Genomic DNA, 20,110 nt, shown 5'->3' with positions numbered 1-20,110 from the left:
GCATGTGCTGAGGACAAAAACGATAAAAGTCAACATTTTTATCTCTTAAATGGTACTTTATGGTTATGGTTATTTCTGTGTGTCTTTGCACTTTGGGCAGGAGGTATAACAACTTTTCCAAGGTGTTTCTATTTGCACTACACAATTTTTGAATAGAAACTGAGGATAGAGAGTGGATAGAGGGTGGAAGAGAGATTATTAAATAAGATATAATAATCTAGATTTTTTTTTACAAGAATAGGTTCTACCTAAACCTGTAAATTATGTCACTTCAGTCTCAACAAACCTCAACAATTCTGAGAGCACTGAATACAAACTGTTCTCCTAATTTCTTTTCTTAAAAAAAAAAGTTTTGGTTTTTTAAGGTTCTGATCGGCAGGCATCACAGCTACATCTTAAATGTGTTACAATGGCAATCTTCATTTTAATTTCTGATGAGAAGAGAGGAAGAAAGCCCACTCTGAAAAAACCCTCAGGGTCCCTCCCCCATCATACCTCTCATTCCTCTTCGTAAAAGAAGCTGTGCAATTACTAGGTGGCTAAAGATATCTGAGTGCATTCTCCTACAACTATTTATGGCCGGGATCCTGCTGGAACTTCTGGTTGTAGGAGTATCATAGAATGTATGTGTCATGGATGCAAAGGTCAGAGGATTTCACAACCATGTGGAAAGAGGAAAAGAACAGGACAGACTTCCCTTAGTTTCTTGGTTGAGCACCCAAGGACTCCTAGGAGCTAAGTATACACTTCTGTCTGCTTTTCAGGGTATTTTCCTTTGGATTGGTAGTTAGTTTTTTAACACATACTTACTGGGACTAAATTGGATAAAATCTCATTTAACGTTCTTAATTACTATTTAAAGCCATGCCTCTTCCCATGTATTTTTGGAATACACGGAATGCACAAGATTATTTACCTGATTCTAGGGTTTAAATCTAACTTCACTGAGACAATCCAACTGACTTGTAGCAGCAAATTCCACTCTAACATGAAAGTAAGTACTGGTACCTTTGACTGTGGCATGGGAAGGTGGAGCCTGTGTGCTTCTCTTGACTGGTGTTTTGGAAAAATGGAAACGGCTGGGTAGGTGGGGGTGCCCAAGAACTGCTGCATTGCTCCCCAACACCAGCCATCTCAGGGCCACCATCTGTTTCTGAGCACAAGGATCTTCTTGCCCTGGATATTTTACTGATGAAATCTGCCTTCTTTTTGCTGAAATCAACTGAAAAGAACTATCCTGGTATTAGCTCTTCTGTTCTGATTTTCTCTAACTAAAAATCCTCTAAGACAGTAAGACTCTTACCCATGAGCCTGAGCACGTTTATGATTAGAAGCCTTTCATATGGAGTATTTGGGGAGGGGCAGGAAAGGAGAGGAGGAAAAAGGTGTATAAAAGCAGTTTATGAACTTACTTTTAAGTTATATTGTATTATTACAGGTCATGTTTCAGTTATAGTTTATAGTTGAAAGAGAAATCTCTCTGAAGGAATTTCATCTTATGACAATTTTCTTCAGTTTAATTTCCTTTCATGAGGCAGTTTTCCTTAACTGAAGTACTGTCTAGATAAATTAAAATTCCTAATACATTTCAACTACATTTTATGACTAAGAATACAGTCCCCAAGAGGGCAAAGCAGTACTACATTTAAGTACATGCTCTTCTACTAAAGCAATAGAAATGCACGTGGAAACAGTTTTACTATCATTTTTACACGAACCCTATAAACAGCACTAATCTCTAAATGATCATATCTCCAACAAAAGGATCTCAAATGGCACCTGATTTTCTAAGTTAAGAAATTTTACTTTAATCTTTCCAGATTTTTATTTTAAGCAGTAGTCTTTGAATGAAGGAATGTACAAGTCCAAGGATTTCCTCTACTGACAAGGAATGTTGCAGTACAATTAGCAATATTTTTGAAAGCCAACAACTGTGTTCCAAAAGAGTTTCCAAACAAGAGTTTTCCAAAAATGGTTCACTTTTTTGTTTCAAACTGGATCACAAATTACTGTATTTTTCTTACAATAGTGCTAAACTTTTATTTGAGGTTTTCTGTTTCTGAAAAGCAGACATGATGGATTGAAATAAAAGATAATTTATTGCAATGCTTACTTTCATGTGCGGAGAGAAGCAGTGTAATTGTAATTTACAGTAGCTGTCAAGAAAAATCCATCACAGATGACATTAAAATGACTTATTTTGCCTGAGCCACTTATTGTTTAAATGTGCATAATCTAATAGAAAGAGATTATTTTTAAAAATCTGCTTTATATCCTTCTAAATTAATATCAAAACATATACTTATGAATTAAACATTAAAAATCATTTATTGATACTTTCATCATGACATTTACAAGTATAAGTTTAAATTATTTTTGATTGAACTGTCACATATTTGTGATGCATGAATCTACACATTCACAATATTCTCATATGTACAGATAACATCATCTAGAGATAATTACAAAAATACAGATTTAGATATATTTTAAAGCAAATGGAGGAAGAGTGAGTACAAAAACACTGTAACCTGAAGATCAGTAGCCATCCCTCATGAAGCAAAGGGCACCCAGAGAACTCTTTTCATTAAACTATTTCAGCCAATACTTCTTCAGAGATATCATCCTATCCTCTAGGTTTCAGAGAATTTCAGGATTTCCTATAAAGATCACTAGGTTTTTGGTAACATAATGCTAATAAAAGATGCTTGAATGTTCTTTCCATGGTGTATCAGTAGAGGGAGGCTATGCAAAAGATGGTGAATATCTTAAAATAAACGAGACTGAGTTGAAAGATGTTTGTAAACCTTCAGTCTGTAATGATTCCAAGTACTTTTAGCTTAAAGATGGAGATTGTTTATTTACTCCCTTGAGATTTTGCCTGAATAAGAAAAGGCGAAATAATAGATGTCCAGGAACAGTGCCGTAACACATCAGAACAAACATTCGTTACAACTGGGGCCAGTTTCCTCCCCCGTGGCAGACATAAACCATCTAAATAATGAAATGTATTAGGGTAAAAGTAAAAAGTTCATTGTCTGTTATTTTCCACATAGTTTTGTAAGTGCAGTTGTTGGGACAGATCTGGTTTTCAAAGGAGCTTGTATATGCAAATCCACGCTCTGCAAAAACTGACCTTTGCATCCAGATAGCTAAAATCCAATGTCACTTTCAATTCTACTCTCCTTCTTCTTCTTTTTTTTATGTAGCTAGAATTAATGTAGTGAATATGTAATGAAATGCATTATCCTGCATGGAGATTTATCAGATTTTCCGACTGAATGCTATGCTTTGCTAGTACTAGCTGGAGTTCACCTGCATGTTGGTGTGGCGTGTGGCTCTTTTTTGTAAAGAGTTAAGTCGTACACAAAAAAAGGGAACAAAGGTCAGCACCCAGCCGCCACTTGAATGTGAGATTTTTCTTTTTATTCCCCTTGATGTATACTAGGCTCTGTGTTATTAGTCTTAATGATGGAAAATTGTAGTGTTGATACAAATCTTTTTTTCAAAGTAGTAGGCGGGAGCTCCATTTGTTAGTAAGTTTTTTTGTGACTAAAAGCCACGGACAGTACATTTATGTAGCAGTAAAAGGCCTAGATGCTCTTTCCATAGCAGAGCTAATTATTCCTACTGTGACCTTACTGATCTAGCCTGTTCCTAGTACATCTCATCTGCACGCCTGTTCCTCTGTGTAGATGGTGTCAGAGAATATGAAAAACCCTATAATGAAACCATTTTCATGATGGAGAAAGGCTACTGGAGTTGCACTTGCTACAAAGAGGCTCAATTATATGAGTAATTGTGATAATTTTCTACATTCATAGCCTTCAATGGGGAAAAAAGAATGAGAGCCACAAAGGAAAATTACTTTAACAAGAAAGTACAGAGAGTAAAAATGGAAGAAGAGACAAAAAGGGGGAAAAAATAACCAGAAAAAAAGTTTAAAAAATAGATCTGGAGGGAGGAATAGCGAGACAGGGAGAACAACAGAAATGCTCAAAAGCCCATGTGCAGCTGTGTTGCACAATTAAATTGAATTTTTTTTTTCTGCAGTTGATGAATGTGACTACTGCAAATGTGCCTCTGTAGTTAGCTATCATTTGTTGTTCCGTGACAGGAAAAGGATAATTACCTCTCAGAGAGAATCAAAGGCTGACATGCCCTTTAGACACAGCCATGAATGCAGAGCTCGATAGAATGCTTGAATAAGAATCCAGTGTTCTCTGCCCCCTTCTACTGAAGAATAAATTCTGTTAAAATGCAAGAGCACCACCAGTGAATTTGTTGAACCCTAGGTGTTCAAAAATATGAGGTACATCTATCGACTCATCCCATTTGCAAAAATATAACTGCATTTTGAATTCATTTCTATTATATTCATAGACAGTAAGATAGTGAGATATGCATTAAATTTCTTTTCCCAGTAGGGGTCTGATTCAACATTTCCTATGAAAGAACAGAGAGACACTATCCTTTTTTCCCAGGCTAGTTAGCCTATAATTTAAAACTGTCAAAAACACAATTTTGTTCAAAGTCTTCAATAAAAGCTTCTCAGATATAACCCAAAGAGATTTTACTAAAGTTTGATTCAGACGCTGTTACAATATTTTTAAAGCCATAAATACATTTAACTGATACTTTACTGCCTTTTTTCTTAGAGTATTTGAAGGCTTAAGACGAAAAAAGGAAGCATCTTTTCAAGGTGACTAAGCCTTCCATCCTTTAGACAAACGGGAAATATTCAATGGTTCATATTAATGAGAACAGTACTTTAAAACGTACCGATGTGATCATCTTTAACAAAATGCATTACTTTTAAATGAAAACACATATTCTGCATGTCTACTTCAAAATAGTTACGGAAAAAAAAGATTTAAAGGTAGGGAAGGGATTACAAAGAAAAGTCTTGAATTCAGGAAATAGACATACACTCAAAAAGCAAGCATAGAATACTGCGTGAAAATAAACAATGATTTACGGAAAAAATGAGCCAGACGAAAAAAAAAAGACAGAAGATCACCCTTTCAGGCTGTTTGCTAATCCGCTAATTTGAAAGGTGAGGCTTGCTTGAGTGAATGCTTTTTATCTTCGTATGATAGGAATATGTTTCACTTTATTCCTTTATGAAATTTATTCTCCTGTCTTGTTATCCAAGGGTTTGGATGCTTCTCCACTTCTTAGGTACTTTCTTCCAAGTTTGGTATGATTTTTGAGTAAAGGAACGCTACAGACCAACATGAGAGGGTAAAACTAAAGCAGTCATATTACTTGCTGCTCCTTTAGGTTTCTTTGCTGACCCTAGCATAATTCACTTTTTCAAACCTTTTTTTTTAAAACCCAGGGAACAACATTGCAGCCTGGCAGTTCACATACTGATATCAGACTGAAATGATGGTTCTGAATCATAAAACATGTCATCAACTTTATACCAAGCCACCAATAACCTTTGTACCATTTGCTAACCCTCCCTTTACTTGTCAGTGTAAGGCTTACCTGATTGTGTTTCCAATTACAGAGAAGGGAGCCCCTGCTCTGCAAGCTGCAATTGCTTCATCTCTACACCTCCTGGCAACCTCCACCAATTTTTTACCACATTCATCCACATTGCCCACCAAAAATGTTTCAGAGGTGTCTCCATGGTAGCCATTGTAATAGACCTAAACACAGGCAGAAATTTTAAAATATGTTCTTGTTTAAAAATCTACTCTCCTAAACTATACATTGTATTCATTTATGTGTGTAGTAGATTCATGTGTTTCTCCCTTCCAGAATTAATCTCAAGTTTACCTACAAAAAAAGAAACAGATATACTGAAACCTTACAGAAATTAAAAAGACAAAGCCATTCAATGATATTACAAAATTTTAAAGTAAATAAGTGACTAGTATGGCTATTTTGGCATTATGATCAACAATGCTATTGTAACATTTTTATTCCTCACTTTATTTCTGAGAAGACACACTATATATGCAAAAATTAGTGATCAAAGACATTGACCCACAATTACTACAATAGGTTTAGAGAACCCAGAAGTATTTAACACAGTGAAAAGTTTCTTCAATGTCATGATGATACTTGATCTTTCATTTACCAGTTCTGTACTTGGAAATGATAGACACTGACAAGAAGAAATAAGATAGACATGTCCGTATTATAACAGACAGTAGGAGAATTTAGTTCTGGGAATTGAAGAGGCTCAATGTAGGAATGAAATATGTTATAGAAAAATCCTGTCGAGAAGTGAAATCTTAATCAAAAGTTCCAGATAGCAGAATGTTAACAGAAAACACTACACAGGGATTTTTTTAAAGAGTAGAATACTATAACAAAACAGGCTTAAGAATAAAATTGCAGAAAATATAATTTTATCAGTCTTCAATGATTCAAAAGGCCCTGTAGGATCTCTAAAAACATCAGATTCATCATAAAAATCAATAATTATCAAACACCATAATAAATATAGAAGGCCGAGGAGACTAGGTGAATACTGATCCTTTGATGTAGCATGGAATTTGCTATTTTGCATAAAACTGTCTTATGTAATTATTTTTCACATTTCTCTTTCTCATGAAGCAGAATACAGAAACTGTTATAAAAAAAGATATTTATCTGAGATTTCTGTCTGTTTTAATACCAAATTAATGTCTTAAATCTGTATACTATTCTGCATTTAAAAAATACTCTCCCACACTCTGAGGGGGAAGCAGGAAAGGTCTTTATTATATCTTCACTTCATAAGTCAGGAAACTGAGGCACAGAAAAACAACCTGTCTAAGGTTAGTGGCAGAATACAAACATAGATCCAGACTAATGTGATGGGTTACTGGCTTCCAATCGGGTGTTTTCTCTACTTTATCAAGTTACCTTGCAATATAGTATACATTTATTCCCATTTGCAATCTGAGAAAGCATAAGTTTTTATTTTACATACAAGTATATAACATTTGCTAAAATGAGAGTAAATATTCAAAAAAATTTGCAACTCAATGTTTATATAACTGCTACTTAAAGTAAAAATGCATTCTTAAAAATCTTTATTTGCCTTTTCATATTACTTTTTGCCAGCTTCCAAAATAACTACTTGAAAGCTCATAAGATATGGAAATATAATACGTTTGAAAGTCTATGGCAGGTATCTACAATTACTGTTTGTACCTACAAACTAGTCTTGCACTTCATTTATTTAACAAATATTTATTGAGCAACTACTATGGGCATTGCATTGTCTATTTTTTAACATTCAACTTTCAAGGGGTAAAGATATATACTAGATGCAAAAACTATGTAATGCAATCAGTATTTTCTCATAAAAAGTATAAGATCTAATAATGGAATCCTTCACTTAATAAAATATTTCATAAGAAATACAATTTGTTAAGAGATTAACCTACATGTTTCCTTGACTCCTTCACATTCCCAGACATTTGAAAATATTCCACTTTACTTTATGAGTTTTGCAATTTTGAAATTATTCGAATGTTAAAAATGGAATTGTTTATTAAAAGTCTTCAGGAAACTTAGAAAAGGCCTGGAATATTCTCTTTGGACACACTGGAAACAGTAGGGAAGAATATGTTGATTTCATTCAAAGCAGCAATATTTTGTTAAGGGGTGATTAGGTGAGATAATAAATGTAAGACCTACAAACAGGTACAATCCAAAAGAAAAGTATATCATGAAAAAGACTTTGTTTCAGGCACACTTTATTATCATTAAATACCTCCTTCTACATGATTCTGAGTGGGAAAGGTACCAACAGAATACATGTGGAGCAAATGTTCAAATATTCTAAGTAGGACAAAATGATACAAGAAAGAGCATCAGCAAAAAAAGAATCTTTGGCTATATCCTCACACCGACTGATACAAAGAAAAATGGGAGAATTAATTGAACACTAAAAATCTCACTGAGCTCAACTATTGGATGCCAATTTCCACCTCATTCCCATTCCTACTTAAGTTTCATGGTCTGGATATAAAATAACTTAAGAATATTTTCTCATTAATAGAAACTCTACTCCTTGAACACTGTCCATCTATATCAACTAGTTCTCACCAGATGTTTAAATTATATTTATTTATTCAGAATTTATTTATTAATCATCAGATGTATAGAATTTATTACAATCTACATAATCCAAAGGTGCTATTAAAAACTTTTCAGTAAAATAGACTGCCAAAGCACAAATAATCCACGTCCGAGAATAGTGGAAGGCTAACAAAATTAGAAAAGGTTAGAGCTTGTACAATTTGAAGGTCCTATGTTCAATAACTTTGGGTTGTTATTTAAAATAAAGGTTGTTAACCGTTTGGTGAAAATGTAAGTTCAGAGAGAAAACCACTCTGCTTGTGTGCTTCGAGTTCAAGGCTCTCTATGCCAGGAATGGAAGACAACGTTACCTTCAGGGATTTTAATAAATCTAAGGAACACTGCTAGCAAAAGAGTTGCTGTCCAAATAGACTGACACACACAGGCCAATGTAGCCCGTAATGACAGAGTAAGATAATGACAGGCCCCACTCAAAATCAGCAGGAAGAGGAAGATCAGTCTTGGCAGAGTGAAGGAAAAATGCTGGCTTTCTTCGCGTTAGCTCATCTCATACATATCTAGCTTCAGCAGCTGCCCAGTGCTGTGGTGCTCTGCATTAACTACACAGTGGATCAATAACAATTACACCTTCTCAAAAACATGACACATAGCAGGATTGGGTTGACATTTCACTTAGGCCAACATTGATCTCAGTGCATCTGATTCCAGCCCTAAATTCAAGTCGGGCCTGGGTTTACTTGGAATAAACACAGAGTTAAAGACAAAAAGGAAACCAGCTGCTTGCGTCTGGGTCTAGAAGTAAACAGCACTTCCACCGGTGCAGTCCGCATTTTCAATCGACAATTCTTCCTGTTGCTACCAGCAATTCTGAAGTTGATCAAAGACTATTTTTTATATGATTTACTCACCGTGACATCAATGTTGATAATATCTCCATCCTGAAGAGGTCGACTGAAACATAAACAGAAAAAAAGTGGTGATAGACAGATCTCAATAAAAGGAATATAAAAATAAACACCTAATGACTACTACCACAAACCCAATGAGATGCAATGGTAATTTGGAGTGGAGGAGGAATAAATGGAGTAACTATATCTAATCTTTAAGTTATGTTAGTCACATCAAATTTTACAAGAAATACGTAATATGAACATATTACCATTGTTTAAAAATCTACCATTCTTAAAAAAATGTACTTATTAGTTACCCTAATTTTGCAAAGAGCCAAAACAATAGTTGATAACCAATATTGGCCTACATTTGGATTTTTACCATTTATATGGTTAAAATCTAAAAAGGTAAAAGAAATATTTAATGCACCATGACTTTTTTGGATTATATACTGCTTTCACGAACATTAAATGGTGGTATTATGTCCATTTAGAAGCAAAATACTTCAAAATTTTTGTTTTACCATAATCAGCTCCAAAAGTTTGCAGGTGGGTTTCAATTAAACTACGGTGTCTCTCAACATGTGTTACAGATCTTAGTTTCATGTTTTAGTTTCCCAAGGAACAATATGTTATTAAGCAATGAATACCTGTCAGGAATACCATGACATAGCACGTTGTTTACAGAGGTACAAACAGATTTTGGAAAACCTCCATAGCCTAGAGGTGAAGGATAGGCATCATGACTGATGATTTCCTGATGAACAAGAGCATCTATCTCTTCAGTTGTCATGTCAACCTAAAATATTAAATAAAGAAATTATGGAGCAACAAGTGAAGACATTTCCTGGATTGATTGACTATGCCTACAGCTACAGCACTTTCAGGTGAGACTGTATAAATTTACTATGATAAACTTATGGTACAATATTTTAATTAATTATGACTAACATTAAAACCCTAAACTGTGCCTTCTGACAGTCATTTGGGTACATGATGGTGTTATGGACTATTAGGAAATGAAAATTTTAAACTCTAAGATCCTTTAAATCATTTGCGAGTCATTAAATGATTTGACTTTCAAAAATATGTTCTTAGGCAATTTGTTCCTCTTTCTCAACAGTTAGTGCCCTGGGCTAACCGAAGCATATAAATAAATTCTCAAAAGGATCTTCAGTTTAGATGCACAGCTTGAAAAGGAGGTCAAACCCCACATTTTTACCTCAGCGAAACATCACATGGGTTTTGCAGCAATGGTATGGAGATTACGGATCACCTTTTTAAGAATTTAGTCTGATACATTTTGTAGAGGTTTGATTTCCACTAATCTTGATTTCTTTCATGCCTAAATAAATCAATATGCTTGTTAAAATATTTTTCCCTTTCTAGAAGGTATCCAATCGCTCCCAAACTAAAACTATAATTGAGTTTTGTGAACACATGAAGACTATCTCCATAAACTCATAAATCATAAGTAAAATTCTAAAACAAAATCTTTTATTAAAAATTGGCTATTTCTTCAGTAATTTTCTTTGTGTTATTTTATATTCACATTATGCTTGGTTACGCGGCTATAACAGGTTTATTACACAATGATACCCTAAGTGATTTCGTCGTTGAGTCTGACTTCCCAAATCCTGCCCACCTTTGGGAAACCACAGGCTCGTATTTTCTTTTATGATCTTTACGTGGCAGGGTGTTTCAGATTATTCTGAAAGAACTAAATCCTGTAGTAAGATAGTTGTACATCATTCCATTGCTATATTACCTACAGCCTTTTGTATCTGGTCTGATCTTTCATTGCAGAGCTAATGCAAGAAAATAGGAGACAAAGGAGGAGGCAAAGAAACTCTTCAGACACACAGAAATCAGGTGGGGAATCGAAGCAGAAACTCCAGGCAGGAGGAAGAGGGCAAAAGTCAAAGCTGTCCGTCACTGATCAACACGGACAGGCTGACTGAGCCCAAAGTAGCTTCCGACTCCTACTTACAATTGAATTTGGATTTTAAATTATCTCTTGAATAAACATAAAATAATAAAATCCCTTCCCCCCACCTCAAGGCTTTACTTGATTTTTAACAAATTAGATGTGTACAAAAGAAGAGTCGAAGGGAAAGAAGAAAAAGGGGAGTAAGTCCTTTTGTAAGTTTGTAAGTATGTAAGTCCTTCCGGGGTTTGGTGAGACGCCACCTTCAAGCTCTTCCCAGCCAGGAGGAGGACATGACGGGCCAGCTGACAAGCCTGACGAAGCCCTTGAATCTGATCTTCATTCTTAACTTCTATGCTGTCTCCCCAGTCGGGTACAATGCCTGTCGTCACATAGTCTGGCTTCTTTATGTGCTTGAGGAAAAAGGATTGAAAACGAAGATCAGAACCCAGCGCACGACAATGGGATCATTTTTTCGGACACAGCCTCCTGCTTCATGGAGCTCTGCCCTTCCTGCCGGAGCACCGACCTCCAAAGCCAGCACAACAGACCCTCCAGGCTGCCCCGAGTTCCTTCCCCTGCCCTTTTGAACTTAACATTGCCTGTTAGTGCTGCCTTTGGACTGTCTGTTAACCTTACTGTGCTTTGAGTCAAACTGGACTGAAGTAGACTTCTGGTCAAAACAAACAGTAGTTTTCTTTTCTTCCTCCTCCCAACCCCGTTAGAAGCATATTGCCATTTATGAAAAATAGCATCAAGTTTCCAAATTGCCAAATGACTGATTAAGAGCACATTCATCTTCTTAACACAAAGATAAAATTTATGCAAAGGATAGCTCACAACACCCTCTCTGCGAGAACATATGTAAAAGGCGGACTGTCCAGTCCACTGAAACCTATTACATATACATTTTTCTTACACTTTGCAACTGTACCTAAACTAAGAAGGGACTAGAGAACAAAACAAAACAGCTTTCTTTTCCTAGTCTTTCTTTCTTTTAAGTACATAAAAAAACATCTAGAACATTTTACTTGTCAAAAACAAACCAAAAACTCCCCAAAACTCAAAACATTGAACTTTGATCCCCCTCGTAGAATATTCTCCACCACTCTCTTAAATCCATGGGCAGTATTCAGAAAATCAATACCATTTCACACACAGAGCTTCTTTCAGTCCCAAGGTTTTGCATAGCTCTTTACAAACTATTTATAGAAGCCACTAAATAAGCATTGTTGAAGAGTACCCAGTAAGGCTACACAGCAGTTGGGGACAGGAAGCTGAGGAAGATCACACTGTTCAATTGACATCACAGTAACTGCGGAAGGGCTGAGGTTAGGGCTCGGCTCTTCGTGAAGCGCATCACGCACGACTTAAGGACCCTCCCTTATTCCCATGTTCAGATGGGCCTTTCTGACACAGGTAATGCCATTGCTTGGGTTGCCACAGCTGAGCTCTGGACGAGTATCTTCTCTCCAACAGCTACACTACCAGTGCTCACAACGCTCACTCGGTCTCCCCATGGACTCTGTTCTTGTCACCACTCTGCTTTGTGATCTGGCCAGGTTACAACTACACGCAGAAGGGCAGTTGGATTGTCACTGAAATTCTAGAACAACACATTCACCTCTCCGGAGATTTCTTTTTCTTTTCTACTAAGGAAATACCAGGAACATACTCTGGGCTCCGGTGGCCTGTCTCGTCAGCCCTTGCCACAGAACTGGGCCACTCACCTTTAGGGAGTACAACATATTTAATGTGGGTTCACTGTAAAAAAAAAAACACCTAAAAGGGGGAAAGCAGGTGATCCTTGTGACAAATCTCTATTTCTTTCAGCTATTCTTGGTGTTCCTAAATGATCCACACACCTCTGTTATTTTGCATTTTGAAAAATGGATAGACTGTCTTTCCACAGAATTGTAATCTCTGAAAAAAAAAATCAAGGATGCTCTGAGATAAGACATTTTATTTAATTTACTCTAAAGGAGGATTCAAAGACAGCAACATTAGTAATACGGAAAGTATAAGAGCAGGCTTTAGGAAAAAACATCTAGTGTATTAGTTTCAAGTAATCTCTCTTGAATGATCCCAATTTTATAGTTGATTTTTTTCTCTAAAAATGTTACGAAACTATATACATGTAGTTTTGTCTTCACGTTAGAAATTTAATATAGAAAATTTCATGATAGAAATTTTAATTCTAAATAAGCTAGGCAGTTGTAAGCTCAGAGCTTTATTTTAAAAAAATTAATGTTTTACAACTGCAGGATGCTAAAACTGTTCAAATCACAATTTAAATCACAAAACAAATTTAAAAATTATGATTCAGATGGCTCACAAACCAAAGGTGCAAAAAAATTTGATCGCTTCTGCAGCTAACCTTTATCTTGGCTGGAAAAAAGAAGCAAATAATAGGCAATATCGTACCTTAGGGACTGGATGAGCTGAAGAAACTGCAGCCGGCAAAACTATACTGTGTGAAATCTCTCTTTGTCTCCGGAAAAAGAAATTTCTTCTTTGTTGACTGCTTGACTGCTTGTGTAAGTAGATATGATTGAGTGGTAAAGACAAAATTCTATGACAACCTATGAGCAGAAATAGACATATTTTAAGTAAAAAAACCTAAATGGTGCTACATTTTAAGATGTTGCATTGTCAAATCATTGTTCTAATCCTTTCTTGGCTCCAAAAGGAAAAGCCCCAAATAGAAAGGAAAGCAGTGGTATTCTGAGTTCTAGTACGCTAACAGCATAGCATATTTATTAGCTAATACTAAGTTTACATAAATGTCTGATAATGGAAAACTCTACTCTAATGGGCAACAAACATATAGAAACATTTGTGAACCACCAGGTCTGCAAAAAGAAGTTTCTGCTCTGGCACCTTATGCAGTCATGTCCAGGAAGACCTTAGATTCAGGGCATGGTTTGGGTGGCTTTATATTCTTTAAAGCCGTTTTCCTTTCAAGAATCATGGACAAAATTGCCAGCTGCACTTTTTGCCCTTGATAGGATTACTACTCTGTTAAGTTCACGTGCAGCGAGGTATTAGACTGAAATTCATTGTGATGAATGCCCAAGTCAGATAAAGACTAAATAGCAAAAATCTAGGTTGTAACTTGGAAAGAAAACGAACACAGAGCCCTAAAGTACCCACAATAGGAATTTAGAAATATCTATCAAAATTTTAAATGCACATATCCTTTGACTCAGCAATTCATCTCCCAGGACTTCACCTTGCAGATGTAATGCAATGATGGATGTATGAACATGTACCCTCACTGCAGCATTGCTTGTGGTAGGAAAAAATGTGAAATAACCCAAATGCCCATCAACAAGGGACTGGTTAAGTATAGTACTATGGTATATCTACACAACAGAAAACTATGGAGCTGTCAGAGAATAAACTAAATCATCTCTACATATTGATATGTAAAGACACCGCAATATATTGTTAGGAGAAAAGCAAGTTCTGAACAACACGCACAAAAAGCCCATTCATCTAAGAAGAGCTTATTCATTTATATAAGCTTTTATATGCCTATAAAAATCCTGAAAACTGATATTCATCAATAGTGCTTATTTCTGGGGCATGTGACTGGGACTGGGGGTGGGGAGGAAGACTTCCTGAGTCATTTTATTCTCTTCTATACTGTTATTTTTTTAAAACCATTGATTTGTATTACTTATAATTAAAATAATAGTTTAAAAATTCCCCAACGTGTCATAACTGTATGTCAGAGGTTGGCAAACTATAGCCCAAAGGCCCAATCTGGCCAGCTGCCTGTTTTCACACAGCCCAACACCTAAAGATTATTTTTGCATTTATAGACTGTTAGAAAAAAGTCATAAGAAAAACAATATTTTGTAATAAGTGACATTATGTGAAATACAAATTTTAGTGTCCCTAAATAAAGATTTATTGGAACACAGCTACACTCAATCACTCACAATTATCTATGGCTGTTTTTGAGCCACAGTAGCAGAGAAGTTGTGACAGAGACCATATGGCCCATAAAGCCTAAAATATTTACTATCTGGCCCTTTACACAAGAAGTTTGTCAACTGCTGGTCTAGATCACTGGTTCTCAGAACCTGGTACCCAGACAAGCATATCAGCATCATGTGGGAAAAAGATGCAAGTTCTTGGGCCCCTCCTCAACCTACTGAATCAAACCCCGGGATGAGGCCACCAGTCTGTGCTTTAACAAGTCCTCAGGATGGTTCTGATGCACACTAAAGTTTGAGATTTACTGGCCTAGAGTAACCTTTCAGCTGTGAAACATAATGGAAACACAAATTGCAGGTGAGTACTGGCCCCAAAATTCAAGATCTCCAAGTGAATTGAAAAAAGGCACAGAGGCAAAGAAACCCCAGTGGGCAGTGAGTCAGTGTCATAAGTTTCACTCAATTAAGTTCTTCCATAAAGTTGAATTTACATAACGTGTTGAATCAAATGAACAGAGGTGTTTTGGTATTATTTTAAACACTTCCAAATACCAGACAAAATGCCAGTAATATCACCTCTTTTAAAAATAAAAAGTTGTTCGATAGAGGCAGGTATGTATTCCCTAAAGCTTCTAAAGTATAGTATTTCCCTAAAGACAACACCAGCAGCCCTAGGACTGTGAACTGGTATTTGAGGGGCAGGGTAGTACCCTAGGGAAAGCACATGGTTGGAAAGCAGAAGCCTGGACTTTCATTTCAGCTCTACCACTTGTTAGCTGTGTGACTCTGAGCAAGTTTCTTCTTTTGAGTCTCAGGTGGGAATTAATTGGAATACGTGAAAAAAGCATGTGAAAGAATGTGAGAGCACCTTGCATTTAACAGATGCCCAGTAAACAATGGTTCCTTCAAGAACACTCAAAAAGTAAAATGAGCACTTATTCTGTGTCAATTACTGTACTAGGCACTTTACATATGTTAGCTCATTAATCTTCACGAGAATCCTATGAGTTGTGAACTGTTAGTACACCATTCCACAGTTGAAGATACCAAGGCACACAAAGGAAAATAACTTCCCCAGGGACATGCAGTATGTGCCAAAGCTGAGGGAAATCAGGTCGAGTTGCCTCCACAAAGTATATTTCTTCTCTCATATGCAGAGAAAAAATGAGGTCACACACATGGAAACACCTAAAAAATGTAAAAACTATTAAAAAGTTACTACTATTATTATTTTTCCAAAAGCGGTGATGGGTTGACCCAATCCATCCACTGTCTCAAGCCAAGCTCCCTTTGCTGACCAAACACGTGCTTCAGTGAGGTGGCTGAAGAAGTTGGTTGGGCAGCCTGTGGATATGGAATGGAAAATCTGGGACCCAGCTAAAGTACAGGGAAGACTCAGGTGGAATCAATCTATGACTCCAGGGGTGGTGGGGGTGGGAGGGCGCTAACTGCATCCCTAGGTAGGACCATAGACAAGACACAAACTCACAAGTGTTTCCATTCTGAGGAAAGTATGTATCATGATTACTATTAATAATGATAACACTAATAGAAACAGTAACAATAGTGGTTAACATTTAATGGCCAATTTCATTGATTAAGCAGAGTGCTAAGTGTCTACATACATTATCTCTTAGCAACTCTGTCAGGCAGGCTGGCAGCAATTGACATCACCATACGGATCAGGAACTAATGCTCACACATCAATGGCTGGCCCTGGCTCGAGTCCTCCAAGTCTAAATCCAGGACTGTGTCTGCCACTGAGAGCGGCCTCTCAACAGAGTGCAGGGGCTCTAGCAGCTAGCATGCTTTGCTGTAGAATGTGTTCTTTCAGGGATTGGATTTTGAGGAGGTTTTTTTCTTTTTTAATCATGAAAAAAATATCATGGAACCAGCCAACATTTAGAATGAAGGTGATTTTCATGGAAATTCTTAGAACTGATCTAATTGGGAGGCATTATGGTAGTAAAAACAGCATGAGCTTTGAAGTCAGACAGATCTGAGTTGCCAAAACTTCTGAGCCCCACTTTCCTCACCATTACATGGCAATAGCAGTGCTTTCCTCACCACTAGGCTGTTATGAACATTAGCTGAGATAACAAATATATATGTAAACCATCTTTAGAAAGTAGGTGCTCCATAAACGTTCATTTCTTTTCCTTTCCCTTCTCGACTCTTTGTCATGTTTACCTGTGGGCCTCTGAATTTATTTATTCTTTTATTCAACAGTACTTGCTGAGCTCCTCCTATATGCCATACTCTGGACACAGAGTGAACCAGGTGACAAAGTCCCTGATTTCATGGAGTTTATAATCTGTGGTGGGATGCAGACGAGAAGCCAACCAACAAATACATTAGATTACATCAGACGGTGATACGTGTGATGAAAAACAGCCCAGAGTGACACAGTCTTGGATGGCATCTTGGAGCTAAGGTTCTGCTCCTGGTCCTGCCAAGAGCTAACTGGGCGAGCTCGAGCAGCAACAGTAACAGTGAACACTGGCTGACAGCTTCCTGGTGCCAAGCTCTGTGCTGAGCACCTCACAGACACTGCCCACTGATACAAAAGGCTTATTTAGTAAAATGAGGGAGTTGGACTTCATAATCTTTGAGGTTTCTTTCAGCTCTGACACTTGTGCCTTCATGCAGCAGCATCTGATTGTCATGCTACATTCCAGGCAATGGGAATGATGCAGACTTCGATCAATTTCAGGACTCATGAAGATTTTTTTCAGAGTGCCTGATTACATGACAGGGAGACCATCTTTATCAGTATTATCAAGTTCAAGCACACAGTCATTATAGTGGGAATCTTTCCTATGTACTTAAACTTGAGGCATGAAGTTATCAGGCCTCTACTAGGAAACCTGGATGAGGCTTTTCAGTCACTCACTTCTAGGATGAACAGCTGCCAATGTACCTGTCCTGCCAAATGAGGGGCTCACAGTTGAAACGATGCAGGCACACCCACACATGACTTAAACATCGGGAACACAGTCTGAACATCTCCAATCTGTTGACAATTACGGTTCTGCAGTGTACTCAGCAATTCCATTTTCATAAGATACTTTTTTATTTGAAGCAAAATCTTTTCTTTCAATCTGATAAAAGACACCCTATAAACGTCACAAAGTAACAGGATAATAAGGTACCATACCGTGTTTATTCTACTAACTATTCATTACAAACCAGAAAAAAAATCTAGCGTTTTCACAGGTGAAATGAAGAAATGGGCTTAAGTCAATCCATGCCTTTAGGAGATAATGGTCCTGCAATTAATGTGGCAAAAGTGGGGGGGAGAGGCAAGGTCCTCAATTTTGTTTATCATATTGTAATTAATAAATAGTAATTAACAAATTTTCTAAATGCAGGTGAGCAAAATGAAAATCCCCAGTCCCAATTATGTTCAGTCACAGGATAACCAAACTAGAGTATCTGCTACAGATCATTCTAGAAAAGGTTTATTGAGTTTTCTATATATTTCCTTTCTTTATAAAAGCATTGCTTTGTACACCTAAAACTAATATACTGTTATACGTCAATTATATCTCAATTAAAATAAATACATAAATAAAAGCACTGCTAATACTTTATTATAACTACATCTAACTTCCAACTTGCTACCGTCAATGTTACAGGTAACTTGACCCATCATCAGAGGCAGAGATACCAGCCAGGTTTCCATCAGCCACAGGACTGGCCTCTCTGTCTTCTGGGCACCATCATTTACCCAGAATGCACAGTATACCCTATTTTGTTAAAGCTATTTTCAGGAAAAAAGGTTTAGGTGTGTACTAATTATTGCAAGGGACAAGTTGACTAATCTGAAGTTTAGGAGATACCAGTAGAAAATCATCAGAAACATCAGGAGAGTAGGAGAACCCCAGATGAGCAAGGAGCTGCTTTGGACTAACTTGATCTTAAAAGACATGATCATAGCGAGTGTTGTCACTGTTGATTATGCAACAGAACCTCTATATAGGGTTTCCTTAGGCAGTAAAGCTACACATTATTTGTTATGAATACTAGTTTATTTACTGTTTTCAAAGGTAATAATAAGAATTATTTTCAGCGTCACAAAAATTCTATCAGCACCTAGTTTGAGCTGAATGTTGAAAATTACAGGCAACTGCTTCATTCAGTCCACAGAGGAGCACACTGTACGGCGTGAATGTCTTCTGAAATTGGTGTATATGCTCTGGATCCTGAAGCACATTTTTCATATTTTAAATTTGTATTTGAAATGTAAATCTAGGTTGAGCTTTTAAATATTTTCATATTTGGTAATAACATCAATTTTTAAAAGCTGCATTCTATTTCCCTTTACAGATTAAGTCTGAAAGGTAGGATTACAGAATTCCAGTATGATGGAGGGAAGCATGCATTTTAAATAACCAATGTTGCTGCATGCAACATGCCCTGTATTTATTGGCCTCTTACTCAGGGTCCATTTTAATTGTTATCTACTCAAGCATTCTATACCACATAATAAAACGCTTCCATTTCACCCACTGAGCCCTGGGTTTTTATGCACACCTCTACTAATGACCCTTAATTAAGCCAATTTTACTCTTGAAAATATGAGTTTTCTTTTGGTCAACAAGTATTTTTAAGGGAAAGGTCTGAATGAACTTTCAGAGAGACATTTAAAATGCTTATTATTTTAAGCAGTTGTAAAACTGAACAAAGTATATTTGTACTCAAGTGTGGGCTACCAACACCTATATTTTTCATTGTACATTTCCAGGGAAGCACTTCCCCCTGCAGCGGGCCATCAATCCTCAGTTATGTTACATTTCAGAGGTATCAAATATCTGGGTAGAAAACAACACAAGAAAGCAGCCTGTACTACTTTACATTAGCTAACAATATCAACCAGAGATAATATGTAATTTAAAAGACACCCTGTAAAATATCTTACTGAATATATTTTTTCATAATGATCAGTAAATGCCAAAGTCTAGTAACAAAACTATTATTTATAGCATATCAACATCTAATTGATTTCACAAATGGAGGCAATTATTTTGGATGAAGGGAGGAATGCCTGCCAGATTTAAATGATTTATGATTACTAAGAGAGAAAACATCGTTTTGCTAATTCATTTTCAAATACGGCTCATACACTCATTGATACTTTTAATTTCAAACCAAACGATTTGCTTAAATAACACATTAACTTTAAAAAAAAGTAACTTTGTGACAGCAAACTGAGGGTATTTTTAACTGTTTAGAAATATTGTTTCCTACAGTAGGCTCAGAAGGGACTGTACTACAGAAATATATTTTTCAGGTGCTGA

At 36.5% G+C, this 20,110-nt stretch overlaps 1 protein-coding gene across 5 annotated transcripts in view; it reads right to left on the bottom strand.

Moving 5' to 3' along the window:
* Positions 1-20,110, bottom strand: part of METAP1D (methionyl aminopeptidase type 1D, mitochondrial) — a 71,371-nt gene that overhangs the window by 4,298 nt on the left and 46,963 nt on the right. For 3 of the 5 annotated variants that reach the window (XM_014846580.3, XM_044768728.2, XM_070508102.1), the window contains exons 2-6: positions 13,291-13,448; positions 11,130-11,279; positions 9,590-9,738; positions 8,958-9,000; positions 5,494-5,657 (exon numbers count right to left, since the gene is read on the bottom strand). In XM_014846580.3, the coding sequence (XP_014702066.3) occupies positions 5,494-5,657; positions 8,958-9,000; positions 9,590-9,738; positions 11,130-11,279; positions 13,291-13,448 (664 nt within the window). Of the gene's footprint in view, positions 1-2,082; positions 4,251-5,493; positions 5,658-8,957; positions 9,001-9,589; positions 9,739-11,129; positions 11,280-13,290; positions 13,449-20,110 lie in introns of those variants that run through there. The other 2 variants (XM_070508101.1, XM_070508103.1) reach the window with 2 other exon arrangements.

Source organism: Equus asinus, chromosome 4, assembly GCF_041296235.1.
Source record: "Equus asinus isolate D_3611 breed Donkey chromosome 4, EquAss-T2T_v2, whole genome shotgun sequence".
Classification (NCBI taxonomy): Eukaryota; Metazoa; Chordata; class Mammalia; order Perissodactyla; family Equidae; genus Equus; species Equus asinus.
The sequence above is the reverse complement of the archived record's forward strand: the minus strand, read 5'-3'. Positions and strand labels throughout refer to the sequence as shown.